This window comes from Danio rerio, chromosome 18 (genome assembly GCF_049306965.1).
Source record: "Danio rerio strain Tuebingen ecotype United States chromosome 18, GRCz12tu, whole genome shotgun sequence".
Taxonomy (NCBI): Eukaryota; Metazoa; Chordata; class Actinopteri; order Cypriniformes; family Danionidae; genus Danio; species Danio rerio.
In genome coordinates this window covers 6,513,908-6,533,175 of record NC_133193.1, presented here as the reverse complement: position 1 = coordinate 6,533,175, position 19,268 = coordinate 6,513,908, and the positions used below count along the sequence as shown (strand labels likewise).

The 19,268-nt window shown below is 38.4% G+C and overlaps 1 protein-coding gene across 32 annotated transcripts in view; it reads left to right on the top strand.

The window, feature by feature from the left end:
• zbbx (zinc finger, B-box domain containing) overlaps window positions 1-19,268 on the top strand; it is a 91,649-nt gene that overhangs the window by 17,720 nt on the left and 54,661 nt on the right. For 18 of the 32 annotated variants that reach the window (XR_012394187.1, XR_012394186.1, XR_012394180.1 and 15 more), the window contains 4 exons: window positions 9,962-10,049; window positions 10,252-10,303; window positions 10,961-11,073; window positions 17,763-17,858. Coding sequence is in view for 16 of the 32 variants with exons in the window: in XM_073930201.1 (XP_073786302.1) it covers window positions 9,962-10,049; window positions 10,252-10,303; window positions 10,961-11,073; window positions 17,763-17,858 (349 nt within the window). In the remaining 16 variants the exon portion in view is untranslated. Of the gene's footprint in view, window positions 1-9,712; window positions 9,771-9,961; window positions 10,050-10,251; window positions 10,304-10,960; window positions 11,074-17,762; window positions 17,859-19,268 lie in introns of those variants that run through there. The other 14 variants (XR_012394194.1, XR_012394191.1, XR_012394185.1 and 11 more) reach the window with 2 other exon arrangements.

Below are 19,268 nucleotides of genomic sequence, written 5' to 3'. Positions count from 1 at the left end.
AAAGACATTCTGTGCAACAATGGGCTCTTTTGTGGCTAACATTATTGCATTTTATTTGTAGAAGTCCTTTCAGGTGTAACATTCATAAGGAGACTATTTAAATGAATTATGCGTCATGATTTACTGAGTCTTGCAGTAGGCTGTTTACCGGAATCTTGAGCTATTATGCTTAAATTTTTTATTTTTTTTTTTACCCACTGATTGTCTGTGTTGTTAGCAGATTACATGAACCTTATCATCATCAGCTCTGCTTTATTTATTACATAATTTGAGCTGGTTTATGTGCTGAATTAGACATTATGAAAATGAGCTGGTGCACCTGCATATTGACAGTAATTTATCCTGTTTAGTAAATGTAGCCCATATGCTGAGTGTCCACCAAGTATTTTATAACCAGCTGGAAATGCCAGATATTCTTCTGAATGCTTTTAGAGGTCAACATTTGGCTAGATTAGCTAGATGATGAACAAACAGTTCTTCCTACTGTAGCACTGTTAGTCAAATCAGTGTTGTTATGAATGTTCTGAGATGTTGATGTTTGGAGATTGTTCACTTGTTGCTCAGGTTGGTGATATTTGTCTCATTTTTCCTGCATTCTGGATTGGAGGACTGGTTTAGAAGTAAGAGTGATAAGTTGAAAGTTCACCAACTTTTGGTGACCAGAAAGATATGCCAAGTTCACAGCACTCAGAATGAAAATTAGACACACCTCACTCTGCTGCTGGCAATATGCAACATTCCCTTTGCAAATCATTAATAAATATGCTAGCCTCAGGAAATTAACCGATGGGCACACTGCCATATAATATTTAAACAGATTATTTTATTTAGATAAATGCAGTTCTTTGGAGCTTTGTTGAACTTTGGATATTTCTGTAGAAAAGTATTAAAAGTCCTGTGAAGTGCGTTGAAATGTGCATTTTTATATTAAAAATGTGACGTAATCTCAACTAAAATATGAAGGCAGGACATAAAGTAGTCCCTTTTTTAATAAAAAGGGCAAATGAGGTTTTGTTTTTATCACAGCTCTGCCAGTGAGATTGGTTGAGCACATCAAATTAAAAGCATATGAATAGCATATTAAAGGGGGCGGGCATGTCAGATGCTAGACAGCATTTGATTGGTCAGAGGACTTGATGAGAAATGAAAGTATGAGGTAATGTCCAAAAATTGTTGATCCATTTGGGCGAACGTGACAAACTGCCTTTGTCACTGTTTTGGAGCACACTAGTTTATAGATATTCTACAGCTAACATACTGATACTAACATCTAAAAAACTTTAGGCCCCGTTTACGCTAATATGTTTTAGTTTTAAAGTGCATAACTTTTGCTACAGTTACCCCTTCCTTCCACACTAACCCAGAGTTTTTGAGCCCCGAAAACAGTGTTTAGGAAATGCTGAAGAGGCCGTTTTCGTATTAAAAAGCTGCTGCTCTATGTCAGTGTGGACAATGAAACAATGATCAGGTTTTTTTGCTCTCGAGTCCAAGTCAGAGCTATTTAATTTTAAGTATCTGCCGATACCGAAACCCGATCCAATACTTCTACATACTAAAATAAAAAATAAAGAAGAGCGAAGAAACAGATCCAGGATGTTCCTTATTTTTTTATCGAATTCACTTTGTTTTAACATTCAACAACTCTGTGAGGTAGCTTGAACAATCAAGTAATAAATAACATAAATTCTTTAATTTTGGACTTAAGTGCAAGAGTAAATATATAAAAAAATCTAATATAAAAACAAATAGCACCTTAAAATACCCAGCAGGCATGTAAACAAAAAAATAAATAAAAGTGCCACAGAGTTTGCAAAGCCAGTAATGTGCTTTTAGGAACTATAGATGCATAACTATGTGTTAAAAAATAATGAGATATATATTCGAGGGCTGATCGGGAGGTAACGTTTGATTCCGATTGAGTCTGAAACTGCGTGATCGGGCCTGATTTTCGATCATGTGATCAGATCTGCACATCCCTATTCATAACTTAACAGACAACAAAAATGTTGAGGCGTCATGTAGCTACATATTTATATGACCGTCATCTTCGATGTATGCATATTTATGACAGAACAAAGCCTATAGCATAACTGCCTCTTTTCATGTTCATTGAAAAATATGAAACATTCCCTGTGTAAGAATCAGCTCTTTGGTTTAAATCATGTTTAAACTTTGGGGATTCGAATCAAAGATTTGAACATGATTCACATAGAATTATTTAAAGCTTACACTCAACTTTAGTATTTGTCCAGCAAATAGAACGTTTAGTGTAAAGCAATCCTGTATTATATTATTACGTGGCCAACAATAACAATATAAAAACAGTATCTAATTATTTAATGAGCAAGGTAGCAGTATCTGAAGCTGAGGCATTAACTTATAAAGCACACAACACACCAACACGGATCTTAAAACGAAACAAAAGTTTATTGCTACTCTATAACACAAAGTACTAATCTACGTAAAACAAACAAATGCACATACATACACACACGCACAAGCAGTTTGAGGAGAGTTTTGACTGAGTGGATTCAACTTCTAGCCTTTGCTAAGTTCTTAGCATTGTAACCTGAGAGAAACCATAAAAGCAGAGAATTTTGCTATTCTTTACTACTTAAACATAATTCACACCAGATTCAGTAATGGTTAGAAACCTTGTTTGTGCTACTTGCGTTCTGATGTAATTTTTGGTTTCCTCGACTGGTCCAAAGGGAAATCCCGGCGAGGCTGATTGGTCAGCGTAGCAACTTCAGTGACGTGATGGAATTCCCTTGTCGGTGAAGAGGGGTTTCCTTAGTCGGTTGCTAGGGATACGGATGTTGGACAAGGCGGCGTTCGAAGTCCTTCCTGGGTTCCTGTAGTTAGGATGAGTTTCAGAGTTTGGATGTGTTGACCCGATGGCTTGTTGTTGAAGCGTTTGCACAAGCAGATCGGGGGTCGAGCCGGCAGCAAGTGAAGGTCGCGGTCTGCTCCGTGATGTAACGAGGCTTCCGGCGAGGCGATGTAACGGCCACAGCACGAGAAGAGCGACGTCCGGGCAGCGACGGCGGTGACGACTGGCAAAGATGACCGGCAAAAGACGACGATGAAATTCCTTTGTTCAAAGTTTTATAGGCTTTGGTAGAGGCTGGGTCTACACAATACTTGTCCAATCAGAGAAGGTGCGGGGTGGAGTCACACCCCAATTCTGCCCTCTAGAAGGCCGGGTTGACAAATTGTGTCGGTGCTGCTTTGATAGCATAGTTGTTAAAATAAAGTCTCATAACATGGACACCTTTCATAATATGGTTTCTTCATATAAACCAATGCATTTGAAACTTTCCTAGCTTTCAATCAATACCAAACATGAAGTATTTCACAAACATTCTGTAGATTTCATTTGCCACTGAGGGCTATTACTCAATAACTATCCATAACAGTTTTGTTAAACACATGGAACATGTACACACAAAAACCTACAGAAACATAAAGCAAACATACATTACTCAAATAAACACAGTTTTACTGTATGTCCATTAAACTTTGCAAGCGTTTCTGATCGCTTCTGTGTCTGCCTGAGAATGTGTATTCCTTGCAGACGCCAAAGGACACGCAAACCAAAAGGTACTTCTCAAAAACCGGTTTGGTGGGTTTTTGATTGTAGAGCCTCTTATTGTTTTAAGGTGTAAAGTTAATTAACACGCAACTGTGATGTTGACTAGCTAGTTATCCTGTGGATTGCCTTTTGCTGGGTGCCTGTGGATTGCTTTGAAAATGAAATCAATCTCAGACTCGTAGGCACCAACCAATCTTTTAAGGATAACATGGTCTATGACTTGTTCGGTTCTGGAACGATCCGTTGACTCCCCACACCTGTCTCTTCTGCTGAATTTAAGATTTAATAATCAATAATGGCAATCAGTTAAACAATAAGTTGATACAATATAGGAAATAAAGGCATGCAATCAGTCAAATGTGCAGAATCGGTGTAGGTGGTTACATAAATTAATATATTAACTTACCTTTGCGCTCAGCCAAAACACGTTACCTGAGAACAAGACAGAAGAGTCATTAGATGGAGACGAGATGAATTAAATATCACGCTTAACATATATAGTTCAGCAGTAGATCCTTGATGAACTGTCCGATGTGCGCTGCTCTCACCTGGGGAGGTGTGCTCAAAGCACCCGCTGAATGCCTGGGGCTCAGATGTCCGCATACACTGCAGCTCATGACAGAGTGTGTGTGTGGTCATGTGGTCCGCGTTTTCAGTGGTGTAGTGTGAGATCTTTTCAGACACGCTAGATGAAACACCAGTGTGGACGTGGATTGCTTTCATTCTAAAACGTCATTTTAAAACTAAAACATATTAGTGTAAACTTGGCCTCAGTTTATACCGCACAACTCTATTGTTGAGCAGCAAAATCAGCATATAGTAAGGATTCCTGAAGGATCATTAGGGCTGCTGAAAACTCCTGCCACCGCAGGAGTAAATTACATTTTAGCTTGATTTAACACAAGGTCAGATGTGCAGTAGCGTAACCCCTCACCTGTCTCACTGCCGCCACAGGACAGGCTGGAGTAGCAGTAGAGCTAGCTGCATGTCTGTGACCCTGACAGGAGATAAGTGTTTGTCTTGTTGGTTGGCACTCAGTGTGTGCGCGTGATGGTAATCCGCCAGTTGTTAGCACAACTGCCACGTTGCCTGCGCGTTTTCCCATAATGCTGACAGGCAGGCTTGAGCGTGGTTAATCCCCATCCCAAACGCCCGTCTCCATCAGACTGATAAAGGCCAGCACATAAACAGCCCTTAATGAGAGTGGACAGCACAGAGGAAGTGTCCTCTATTCCTGCTGGCCGCTTCCACAGACTCTGACTTTCTCTGTCTTTTAGAATATCAGATGATTTTAGCAGAGCTGCTGAGCTGGGTATTTTTAGATGCATGATCTTTTCAGAACTTAATTGGTGGTTCATTCTACTGTGGTGACCCCTGATAAATCAGGGACTAAGCTGAAGGAAAGTGAGTATTCCCAAATTTACCTATTTCTCTTGCTTAGGGCTAGGTAACAAACTATTAGGCTTAAGTATTTACCACACTGCTACCTTTTTAAATATGTGGATTTCCCATTAAGTGAATTAAGATTTTTGCCTTGAAAAAATATTGTAATTTTTGTTTTGAACAAAAAGTTATTAACTATTTTGTGCAAGGATGATTTCAACTGACAGGAGATGAAAGTGACAGTAGAGATTTTAGCATAAAAAATAATTCTTTAAGACGTTAACAACAAAACAATACTTATTTGTATGTAGCATTTAAAAGTTAACAAATAATAATAAATACACTTACCGGCCACTTAATTAGGTACACCTGTCCAACAGCTCGTTAACGCAAATGTATAATTATCCAATCACATGACAGCATTTGAATGCATTTATGCATGTAGACATGGTCAAGACGATCTGCTTCAGTTCAAACCAAGCATCAGAAGGGGGAAGAAAGTTGATTTAAGTGACTTTGAACGTGGCATGGTTGTTGGTGCCAGATGGGCTGATCTGAGTATTTTAGAAACTGCTGATCTACTGGGATTTTCACGCACAACCATCTCTAGGATTGACAGAGAATGTATCCAGAGAACAGAGAAAATATCCAGTGAGCGGGAGTTCTGTGGGTGCCAATGCCTTGTTGATGCCAGAGGTTCGAGTAGAATGGCCAGACTGGTTGGAGCTGATAAAAAGTCAACAGTAATTCTAATAAGCACTCGTTACAACCGAGGTCTGCACATCACATCCAACCTTGAGGCAGATGGGCTACAGCAGCAGAAGACCACACCTGGTGCCATTCCTGTCAGATAAGAGCAGAAAACTGAGGCTACAATTCACACTGGCTTACCAAAATTGGACAATAGAAGGTTTCAAAAACGTTACCTGGTCTGATGAGTCTCGATTTCTGCTGCAACATTCGGATGGTCAGTCCAGAATTTCGCGTCAACAACATAATGGCTGCTTCCACCAGGATAACGCGCCATGTCATAAAGCGTGAATCAACTCAGACTGGATTCTTGAAGATGACAATGAGTTCACTGTACTCTAATGGCCTCCACTGCCACCTGACTCAATCCAATTGAGCACCTTTGTGGCGGAACGGTAGATTTGCATCATGGATGTGCAGACAACAAATCTGCAGCAACTGCATGATGCTATCATGTCAATATAGACCAAAAACTCTGAGGAATATTTCCAGTACCTTGTTGAATCTACACTCTCAGAAAAAAATGGTACAATGTTGTACCAAAGAAGGTACAAACCCTTGTCACTGCACAGTACCTTTGTATGGAACAGAATTGTACCTTAAGACAAGAAAACAAATTTGTACCATTGCAATTTGTATATTTAAGGACATCATGGGAAACCAAAATGTACCTTTGGTTTTTAAAACCTACAGATACAAAATTGTACCTTCATTAAAGGTACAAATCTGATCCATAAAGGTACCACCACAGTGACAAGACACTTTGTACCTTAACAGTGTCAAAAATGCTTACCAAATATTTATTTGAAATGTTTTTAATGTTTAGTTAACAATAACTATAGTATATGTTTTACCAGTTGTTTTGTAATATTGTATTATAGAATTTAATAATTAATGTTTATACTCTTATACTCTTATATATTCTTATACTATACATTCTTTTGTACCTTTTATATGGGAACAATTGTGTACCTTACCTAAGCAAGGCTCAACATTAAGGACTGCCCGGTGGCCCGGGGCCAGCGTGAAAGACACTCGGGACAGTAGACAGGATTGTTACTGGCCCCTATCGGCCAGTAACGATGAGCACGTTTTTGTTTTTTTATGTAACCTGGTAACAACCAGTACAGCGAAAAGATGGCAACATGACGGCAAAATTAAACAATGAGGCTAAAAGAAAACATCTGTTTCTAAAGTCTTAGAAGCAGACAATTACATGGGTACAAAATTAAGAAACTGAAAAAAAAAGTTGTCAGTTTGGCAAGCCATTTTTTATAAAAATTATTTAGAATTGCATTAAAATACCAGCACATTTTTCATACTGCTCTTTCATTTGCATAAAATCTGGAATTTTGCTCATTATACAATTAATAACATATTTAAAATGTTTAAATTCTAGATTCACAGGCATAATTTTGCCACTATTTAAAATATGTGGCTAATAAATAGCTATTAACTTTTTAGTTTTTTTGGTGGGGCCAATGAAAATTTTGGCAGGGCAAGAAAAAATCTCAACCAATGGCCCGATCGGAGCTGTATAAAAAAATCCTTAGTGTTGAACCCACTTAGAGTTTTTTTCTGTACCATATAAGGTACAAACTTTACAAAAGTTCAAAACTGTTCCTCAAGGAACATTATTTGTACCACCGTGTATCTTTTTTTTTTCTGAGAGTGTATGCCATGAAGGATTAAGGCAGTTCTGAAGGCAAAGGGGGGTCTAACATGGTACTAGTAAGGTGTACCTAATAAAGTGGCCGATGAGTGTAGATTTTTCATCAAAAATATAATAAATAATTTTTTTTTTTTACCAATCTAAACCAATTAAAATAAAGACTTGGCTCTCTAATTTTGCAGTATTTTTTAAATGGCCTAAATGGCTAAATACTTTTGGGGCCACTTTATTAGGTTGGGTTGGTTATGGTGTAACCTACCGTTAAAATTACCGTCACTGTTTTGCCCCAGAGCAACACACTTAACCTTAAGATAGTTCCAAAGGGACTGCCTCTATAATTAGTATACGGTAAGTCACTCTGACAAATGACTAAATTAGTCATTAGTTAAAAGTGCTTACCCTACTTCCTCTGAGCATGTGAACTCATTGGGCTTCAGTTACATCACCTGCTACAAAGTGTTGTGCACATTCCTCTGGGCTTTTGATAAGAACACAAAGTCATTACAGATACTTTTAAAGCATTTTCAGGCATAACAAAAGCATGCAGAATTATATTATACAGACAAACTCACATAACATACATTTCAATCCTCTGAACACACTTGGGCTTGTGGCTCCACGCCAACATGACAGCCCATCCTAAACAAACGGCCTCCTCCGCAATCACGCTGTGAATTATTTACACTGTTGATTTAATGTGGCAACCGAAACAACAAATCAGAAAACAAACGAAGTCGACCTCCGTCTGTGTATCTCTGAATTATGTAGGGCAAAAGCTTTCATGTGCTGTTTGTGTTTGTTTTCCTCTATTTGGTGTGTGCTTAATTAAAAGTTACCAAGTGTTTCTGTTTTTAGTTTGTTTTTAGTTTTTTATTTATATGGTATATTGACATTCAAATTAAACCATGCTGGGGTGCGTTTCCCAAAACCATCACTAGCCAACTAAGGTCGCAAGTTCCGTCGTTACAAACATAGTTTGTTGATTTTGTGTTTTTGAAATCCATCATTCCAATGAACATTCGCAAACTGCATCGCAAACTTATACGCTTGCAAGCTCTAAAGCTGTAGTTAAAAGCATAGTTCCTGGTTGTGTTATATTTCCAGTTATCCCCCCTATGCCCTATATCAGTTTTTTCTGTAAAGCTGAAAGAATGGTTGAAATCTTTACAGCAATGTGAACATTAAGCATTACTCTTTCAGGTTGGTCCCATTTACATTTCTCTTTATCCATATGGACTTGCATCTTATGTTTATGGCTCTGTAAATATTGTACATGTTTGCTGTATTGTGTTTTATTCTTGCCGGTTTTCTTTATTATTATTATTATTTATTTATTTTTTTATTTTTTATAATGTAAAGCCTAACCAGGGACGAGGGCTGCAAATTAGCTTTATGCTATATGCCCTATGTACACAACATCGGTTATCTTTGTTTAACAATGTCAAGTGTATTGTCCCTGTAAAATAAACAAGCAAAAAAAAAAAAAAAAAAACCTTTCAAACTTTACCACATTAAAGGGCCATGAAACCCCCTTTGTCTCAGCAGGTTGTTTTCACACCTCTAGTTAAAAAAAAAGTCTGGAAAGTGGGTGAGTCCAGCTCTGTTCGGTGTCGAGTGGCGAAAGAGGGAAGGGTTTGCATGAAAAGGGGAGTTTCGGTTCGAGCACGTGCTGATTTTCTCAGAGGCAAAACAGCACTCAGATGTAGAGGTGACTATGTTTACCTGGACAACAGTAATCAAATTACTTCATTCATTCATTCATTTTCTTGTCGGCTTAGTCCCTTTATTAATTTGGGGTCGCCACAGCTGAATGAACCGCCAACTTATCCAGCACGTTTTTACGCAACGGATGCCTTCCAGCAGCAACCCATCTCTGGAAACATCCACACACACTTTTACACTACGGACAATTTAGCCTACCCAATTCACCTGTACCACATGTCTTTGGACTGTGGGGGAAACCGGAGCACCCGGAGAAAACCCATGCAAACGCAGGGAGAACATGCAACCTCCACACAGAAATGCCAACTGAGCCGAGGCTTGAACCAGCGACCTTCTTGCTGTGAGGCGACAGCACTACCTACTGCGCCACTGCTTCGCCCTTGTTAAGTTCAGTGTGGTTTAATTTTCATTGCTGAAAGTCCAAACACTGAGGAGCAAATCCATCAATGCAAAACCAAGCAAGCCAGTGGCGACCGTGACGAGGAACAAACTTCACCGATTAACGAAAGTGAAGGAAAAAACCTTGTGAGAAACCAGGCTCAGTTGGGGATGACCATTTCTCTTTTGGCCAAACTTCTTGTGCAGAGCTGCAGTCTAGGTGCTTGAGGCTGGAGAACGCTGGACGTCCATCATGAAGAAGCTGCAGGTGTAAGTAGGTCACCTGCAGATATTCAGGCTGATCCGCAGGATCAATGAGGAGACTCGTCTGTCTCCGCGTCTAAATGCGGAGCTTCATATCTGTGGACTGCTTATGAAGATAACTTATGTAGATAAAGTGTTTGGTTTTTATAACCCGTTGCAGTGTTTAAATTAGAGATTTGTTTGATTTTTCCATACAGGAAGATGGGAGCATCTCGTTGGCATTCTGGACAACCTGGGGTTCTTGCCCCTTCATTTCAGAACGTCAGGATGAACAAGGAGAACAGAGTAAGTCTTTTCTCCTCAGACATCATCTTTTCATGCTTTCCAACCTCTGTATAAGATATCCAGTCGTAATCAAGCAGCCCTTACCTTCGTCCATGTCAGCGACCATACAAAACCTTGGACATACTTTCTAGAATTAATGCATGAATGATTTCCTCATGGTTTTGGTGATAATGCTGTGTTTGAAATATGTTGTTTTGGGCAGCTCTCTCCAGGCAAGATGAAGATTAGAGTGCTGAAGGATGAGCCTGTGCCAGGTGGGTGGACTGGAATCTAAGATGTTTTTCCCTCTTTTTCTCTCAAAATAATCGCTTTTAAAACTAGCATAGTAAAGTCTTAGCTTCACACCCGTATTCATGTCAAAATAATTTGACTCGAAATTGTTTTTTAAACTTTCAAAGGTTGTTAAATCAACACATGTATTGTGACTGCAAAACAAATACTTTTCTTGATCATTATTTTCAAGTAAACATTCTTAAAACAAGATAAATGTACTTGAGAAGCAACACTAAGATAAGAGAGCACGCGTTGAATTATAATTTGTATTTACCCCATTGGGAAATGTTTTCTTGTTTCAAACTTCATCGAGATTTATCTTTATCTACTACACAAGACACACAAATTGCTAATGGGCTGAGAAAAATTATTTAAGTAACATTCCCTGTAAACAGAACAACAACAAAAGATAACAGTATTCTTGTAGGCTAAAAAATAGAAAAGAAATATCAGTTATAATAGAGGTTTCCAACTCACTGTGTGTGTGTGTGTGTGTGTGTGTGTGTGTGTGTGTGTGTGTGTGTGTGTGTGTGTGTGTGTGTGTGTGTGTGTGTGTGTGTGTGTGTGTGTGTGTGTGTGTGTGTGTGTGTGTGTGTGTGTGTGTGTGTGTGTGTGTGTGTGTGTGTGTGAAAATGCAGCAGCACAGAAGCAGGTAATGGCCGAACCAGTTGCCAAGGCGCATGGTGTTAACAGGAAACTCAAACTGAAGGGAAAAGTCTGTGGACAGTGTGAAGTTCAGCTAGCCGGACTGGTGAGTTTTCATCCGTTCTGTCATGCGAACCATTCTTAATTCCAAACTATTTGCCCCTTTCATATATCATGCATCATAACACTGCTGAAAGGTTTCTGAAAGAAATATTTTTTGCTCACCAACATTCAAAAAATTGACTTTTACTGCTTGTTCAAACTACTTATTAAAAATGAGTTGAAACAACACAATTCTCACGTATTTTGGGATAATTAAATTTTTTATGATCAAGGCACTTAAATTTAATTAACTTAATTGATTTGTGTTGGGACAATTGTGAAGAACCCAGATTTTATTTTACAATGAAGGCTGCATTTAATGGATCAACAATAGAATAAAAACAGTATTGTTGTAAAATAATAGTACAATTAAATATAATATAAAAAAATATTTTTCATTCATACTTTTGTCGGCTAGTCCCTTATTAATCTGGGGCCAACTTATCTAGCACATGTTGTACACAGCGGATGCCCTTCCAGCTGCAACCCATCTCTAGGAAACATCCACACACACTCCTGCACTATGGACAATTTAGCCTACCCCATTCACCTGTACCGCATGTCTTTGGATTGTGGGGGGAACTGGAGCACCTAGAGGAAACCCTCGCAAACGCAGGGAGAACATGCAAACTCCACACAGAAACGCCAACTGAGCAGTGGCGCAGTAGGTAGTGCTGTTGCCTCACAGCAAGAAGGTCGCTGGTTCAATCCTCGGCTCAGTTGGTGTTTCTGTTGATCTCCCTGCGTTCGCGTGGGTTTCCTTCGGGTGCTCCGGAGTTTCCCCACAGTCCAAAGACATGCGGTACAGGTGAATTGGGTAGGCTAAATTGTCCGTAGTGTATGAGTGTGTGTGAATGAGTGTTTGTGGATGTTTCCCAGTGATGGGTTGCAGCTGGAAGGGCATCTGCTGAGTAAAAACGTGCTGGATAAGTTGGCGGTTCATTCCGCTGTGGCGACCCCAGATCAATAAATGGACTAAGCTGACAAGAAAATGAATGAATGAATGAATATTTGCAAGTTTAATTACTGATTTTATTTTATTCTAGATTTTTCTAATAAACATTTTGACCGCTTGTTATCACATTTTAAGATGCATTTATTCAGAATGATATTGCTTCAGAAAGAGTTAGGAACTCAATATGTGGTGGAATAATCCAGATTTTCAATCACAAAATAAATGAAAACAATTGTAATTCTGAAGTATAGACATTTTATTTCACAGTTGACAATGCCTATTGAAATCTAAAATGATATAATATCTTTTAATGTCTTATGATTCTCTGCATTTTCCAATTTATTTATTTTTATTTGTTCATTTTTATTTGTTTGCCGCAAGGATCATTTCTGAGAAATCAAGCCAGTGAATTTGCAGAAGTTTGCAAAGTTCACGGATGTTCATTCTTAAAAGACATTCACTACTTTTCTTTGAGCTGCTCTGTAGCAAGTAAACAAGATATCCTTGAGCAGCATTTTGTCTGAAATGATCACCGTGTATTCCTGCACATATATTGGTGCAGAACTTCCTGTTCTACTCTTCATAGACATTGCAGAATTTGCCACTTAAAATAAGGTGTTTACATGTCTGTACTTCAACAATACTCCATATATGTTGATTCGATTTCTGTTTAGTTTGATTATGACTTTATTCAAATTAAGGTAATCAAAATTCACCGTTTAATGGACTCTTAATCAGAGTATTGTCTTAATCATATTAAAAACAGAGGTTTGTTATCCTCCATTAGTTTCCTTAACTCCTGAACGCAAGATCCTGCTTTTTACTTTGAGCAGAGACTGACAGCAGTAGATTGAACTACTGCTAAATACACTGCTGCAAATACAATCCCACTCAGGGTGTCTTAGAAAAGAAGGTCCTGAGTTTGGGGAGAAAGTCTGTCAGTAATTTATTTCAGCCATGTTGTGCTAAAATGAGACCTTTTTTTATGTGGCCATTAAAGAAGCTGGTAATGGGCACAGCTGTAGATTCACTGAACAGCTCTGTATTTACCTTTTTCTTTATTCACAGTGTGTGTGTGTGTGTGCTTTTGTGGCCGTATTAAAGGCGACCTTTTCACCCCTTGGGAGATTTGAGACTTTCATGCACTGCTTGTGTGTGAAGGATGCTTGAGTGCTTTGAGACAGACAGTCTCCAGGGGAATTGTACCTGTGGAATCTGCACACAGGCATTTGGCTGTCAAAGACAGTAAGTGTGTTAAAGCGAGTGTTTGGTGTGTGTGTTTGTGTGTCTCAATGTATTTATGGATGTGTAGAGCTGAGGGTTTCCTCCGTGCTCGCTCACACAACCTTAGAGAAACCCACAGGAATGAAAGTAGAGCTGTTGTTTTGTTCAGGAGAGAATGATGTACTGTACTCTGCTTGCTGGAAACTGCAGGGTATACACTGGGTACTGTCTGCCAACTTGATTTTACAGTAGTATGGGAATATAATATCAGCCATCATCCTTTTACTAACAGTCTGAAATACTGCAAGAAGGATAGTAAAATTGATGATATGACCAGATTTGAAGTGATTGTGTGATTTGTACTCAACTTTCAGGAGACCAGAGACTGCATTTGAGGCCATCCCAGCAGCCACACAACATCATAAGATGTTAATATTAGGCTAGATTTAAGTCGTGACATCAGCTGACAAAAATTCAATGTTTAGCCAGCGTCTAAGGACAATGTTATTTTGATGTCCAATAATAACATCAAATTATGTTGATATTTGATTGATTTTAGGTTGTGTAGGAAAGTGACTAAAATCCAACGTCTGATAGAGATATCATAGTGGTAACGTTCACACAACGTCAAGGTGTAATATGTTTAGACATTGATATTTGGTTGATTTTAGGTTGTGTAGGAAAGTGACCAAAATCCAACGTCTGATAGAGATATCATAGTGGTAACATTCACACAACATCAAAATGTAACATAATTAAACATTGATATTTGGTTGATTTTAGGTTGAGTAGGAAAGTGACCAAAATCCAACGTCTGATAGAGATATCATAGTGGTAACATCCACACAACATCAAAATGTAACATAATTAAACATTGATATTTGGTTGATTTTAGTTTGTGTAGGAAAGCAACCAAAATCCAACGTCTGATATTGTGGAGACAAATATGTCACATCAAAATTCCACCTACTGTTTTAAGGTTATCAGCCCGATTGAGGCCATCCCAGCAGCCACACAACATCATAAGATGTTAATATTAGGCTAGATTTAAGTCGTGACATCAGTTGACAAAAATTAGATGTCTAGCCAGCGTCTAAGGACAACGTTATTTTGATGTCCAATAATAACATCAAATTATGTTGATATTTGATTGATTTTAGGTTGTGTAGGAAAGTGACTAAAATCCAACGTCTGATAGAGATATCATAGTGGTAACGTTCACACAACGTCAAGGTGTAATATGTTTAGACATTGATATTTGGTTGATTTTAGGTTGTGTAGGAAAGTGACCAAAATCCAACGTCTGATAGAGATATCATAGTGGTAACGTTCACACAACGTCAAGGTGTAATATGTTTAGATGTTGATATTTGGTTGATTTTAGATTGAGTAGGAAAGTGACCAAAATCCAACGTCTGATAGAGATATCATAGTGGTAACATCCACACAACATCAAAATGTAACATAATTAAACATTGATATTTGGTTGATTTTAGTTTGTGTAGGAAAGCAACCAAAATCCAACGTCTGATATTGTGGAGACAAATATGTCACATCAAAATTCCACCTACTGTTTTAAGGTTATCAGCCTGATTGAGGCCATCCCAGCAGCCACACAACATCATAAGATGTTAATATTAGGCTAGATTTAAGTCGTGACATCAGTTGACAAAAATTCAATGTCTAGCCAGCGTCTAAGGACAACGTTATTTTGATGTCCAATAATAACATCAAATTATGTTGATATTTGGTTGATTTTAGGTTGTGTAGGAAAGTGACTAAAATCCAACGTCTGATAGAGATATCATAGTGGTAACATTCACACAACATCAAAATGTAACATAATTAAACATTGATATTTGGTTGATTTTAGTTTGTGTAGGAAAGCAACCAAAATCCAACGTCTGATATTGTGGAGACAAATATGTCACATCAAAATTCCACCTACTGTTTTAAGGTTATCAGCCCGATTGAGGCCATCCCAGCAGCCACACAACATCATAAGATGTTAATATTAGGCTAGATTTAAGTCGTGACATCAGTTGACAAAAATTCAATGTCTAGCCAGCGTCTAAGGACAACGTTATTTTGATGTCCAATAATAACATCAAATTATGTTGATATTTGGTTGATTTTAGGTTTTGTAGGAAAGTGACCAAAATCCAACGTCTGATAGAGATATCATAGTGGTAACGTTCACACAACGTCAAGGTGTAATATGTTTAGACGTTGATATTTGGTTGATTTTAGGTTGAGTAGAAAAGTGACCAAAATCCAACGTCTGATAGAGATATCATAGTGGTAACATCCACACAACATCAAAATGTAACATAATTAAACATTGATATTTGGTTGATTTTAGTTTGTGTAGGAAAGCAACCAAAATCCAACGTCTGATATTGTGGAGACAAATATGTCACATCAAAATTCCACCTACTGTTTTAAGGTTATCAGCCTGATTGAGGCCATCCCAGCAGCCACACAACATCATAAGATGTTAATATTAGGCTAGATTTAAGTCGTGACATCAGTTGACAAAAATTCAATGTCTAGCCAGCGTCTAAGGACAACGTTATTTTGATGTCCAATAATAACATCAAATTATGTTGATATTTGGTTGATTTTAGGTTGTGTAGGAAAGTGACTAAAATCCAACGTCTGATAGAGATATCATAGTGGTAACGTTCACACAACGTCAAGGTGTAATATGTTTAGACGTTGATATTTGGTTGATTTTAGGTTGTGGAGGAAAGTGACTAAAATCCAACGTCTGATAGAGATATCATAGTGGTAACGTTCACACAACGTCAAGGTGTAATATGTTTAGACATTGATATTTGGTTGATTTTAGGTTGTGTAGGAAAGTGACTAAAATCCAACGTCTGATAGAGATATCATAGTGGTAACATTCGCACAACATCAAAATGTAACATAATTAAACATTGATATTTGGTTGATTTTAGTTTGTGTAGGAAAGCAACCAAAATCCAACGTCTGATATTGTGGAGACAAATATGTGACATCAAAATTCCACCTACTGTTTTAAGGTTATCAGCCCGATGTGATATATATGTCTCTGTGATATATATATCTTTGTACCTTGATTTATGTCAGTTTGTACAAGAAATGTATTAAAATCACGGTAAATGTAGTTCAGGATGTGTTATTAAAACATTAGAATAGTTAAATGGGTCAAAACATACCTTTAGTAATAAAAACAAGTATCTTTAAAAATTGCTGACACTGCAACATGTGCTCCTCACACATTCCACCATTTTGGACATGTTGCCATGACAACAAAAATGCACACATCCTCGCGTGACTGAACCTGGATGTTACTTATACGTCGCTTTGAGACTTCCCGAGTTGAAAATTCAATTCAGTTCAATTCAGCTTTATTTGTATAGCGCTTTTACAATGTAGATTGTGTCAAAGCAGCTTCACATAAATGGTCATAGTAACTGGATCAGGGTAGTTCAGTTTTTAGTGCTTAAGTTCAGTTTAGTTTAGCTCAGTTCAGTGTGGTTTATATTAATGAAATTATAAAAATGAGGAATAATGCTTTAAAAAGACCTTTCCAGATGATCACAACTGTTTGTGACACCCGCGTCACAGTGGGTTCTTATGGGTTAAATTTGTTTCAAATAATTTTTTAAAAATCGTGACTAAATCGTGAGATTAGTATCGTGAATCGTATTGAATCTTGAGTCAGGTGAATTGTTACATCCCTAAAAATGAATGAATAAGTGAATTTTTTAAAATCAAATATTCATATTTTAAGTTTTTTTCTTTTAATTTGACACTTTAGTTAACATAACTGATTATAATATGCCGCATTCTTGTTGTCTAATGTTTAGTTCTGTGATATAAATGTCTTGATAAACTAATAAGTCAAAAGGAGGCATCCAGTTCATTTGTCATGCTGGTAAAAGAAGGTCAAGTAGAGCGCATTGCTTTGTGGGGTACAGTTTTTCATGCGGTACATTCTGCTTGTTGGCATTTGGCCTGTGTTAAACAATGCACACACAGAACATCCACACGCACACACTCACACACGCTTCCTCTTCAAATGCTGCAGAAATATTGAAATTCTGCCTAAGAAATCCAAACTCTTCCAAGCATCGTGCATCTCTCAGGCTGAAGTGCTGCATCATCATACACAGACGTTCAGCCTGAATTAATCAAGCCGGCATTGCGGGGTGGATTCATTCACAAGTGGCTCTTCAGCTCTGGTTTTGATCGACCTTCCTTTAAATTCATGTGCCGCTATGCCGTCTGTCTGTCCATCAAAAGGTCTCTCTTATCGCCCTCCGCACTCATTTACAATCGGTAACAAAATAATGAGCTCCCCTAAGATACTTGCAACTCCCTGCTCTCCATTTTAATATGTATCGTGTTGAGCGAAAAAAGTGCAAGATATTTAAATATATATTGCTGATATTAAAGTTTTTGGGGGTGAAAGTACCTCGCAGAGTAAATCCTGGCTTTATTTAATTGTTTTTGATGTTTTTCAGATGTGTGTTGAATGTGGAGAGGATTACTGTGCCGGCTGTTTTGTCCGATTTCACCAGAAGGGGGCACTCAAACGCCATCGATTAGTTCCTGTACAGGTGAGGAGAAGGTTCTGGCAGCCTCCGTCTGTCCCACGCAAACACACACACGCACACACACCACCTCCGTCCCGCTTCTCAGAATGGCAGAATGCTGGTCACCATTAGTGGACAATCTGCTCACTCTAACCCAACTCTGATTACACACACCTGTTCCCGGGTTAGAGAGCAGCCACACACACACACACACACACTGCTGGAGGAGAGCTGATGTCTGTCAGCTGGAGTTTGTTTTAGAGACTTGAGCGGCCCCGTGGTGAGGTGTTTGATTGAAGCCTTTATCAGTCAGTCAATACATCCGTCATCGCTGCGGATCAGACCATCAGTGCTGAAAAAGGGAGTGACGTAGGGAACATTATTGTTCTGTTAGTGAATGATGCACCGAAAACTAAACTACATAGAGAGGTGTGAGTTTCCAGGCTGGTTTATGCCATTTAGTCGAGCAACAGATGTGTGTGTTTGTTTTGAAATTATATTGAGAAAGTCTTTTATATTCCAGTTTAGGTCCTAAATTTTAATTTAAAAACAGGAATTAGCAATTAAATTTGCATGTGAAGTAAACGGAATTGTAATTTAAAGAAGCACTTATGGCATTGTTTTTGTTATAATATGCGAAAATGCTTTTTTTTAATAAATTGCTTTTTTTAGACAACATAATAACAAATTTTGAACTTAAGGAGAGCTAAGAAATCAGTTTTTGGTGGAATAATCCTGATTTTTAAATACAATATAACATACACTCACCGGTCACTTTATTAGGTATACCTGTCCAACTGCTTGTTAACGCAAATTTCTCAGCCAATCACTTGGCAGCAGCTCAATGGATTTAGGCCAAGACGATCTGCTGCAGTTCAAACCGAGCATCAGAATGGGGAAGAAAATTATCACGCGTAACCATTTCTAGTGAGTGGCAGGTCTGTAGGATGAAATCCCTTGTTGATGCCAGAGATCAAAGGAGAATGGCCAGACTGGTTCCGGTTGATAGAAAGGCAACAGTAACTCAAATAAGCACTCGTTACAGTCAAGGTATGCAGAAGAGCATTTCTGAATCGTCAACATGTCCAACCTTGAGGTGGATGGGCTACAGCAGCAGAAGACCACACTGGGGGCGACTCCTGTCAGCTAAGAACAGAAAACTGAGGCTACAATTCGAGCAGGCTCACCAAAATTGGACAATAGAAGATTGGAAAAACATTGCCTGGTCTGATCTGAGTCTCAATTTCTGCTGCGACATTCGGGTGGTATCGTTAGAATTTGGCGTCAACAACGTGAAAGCATGGATCCGTCCTGCCTTGGATCAACAGTTCAGGCTGCTGGTGGTGGTGTAATGGTTTAGGGCATTTTTTCTTGGCACACTTTTGGTCCATTAGTACCAATTGAGCATCTTGCCAATGCCACAGCCTACCTGAG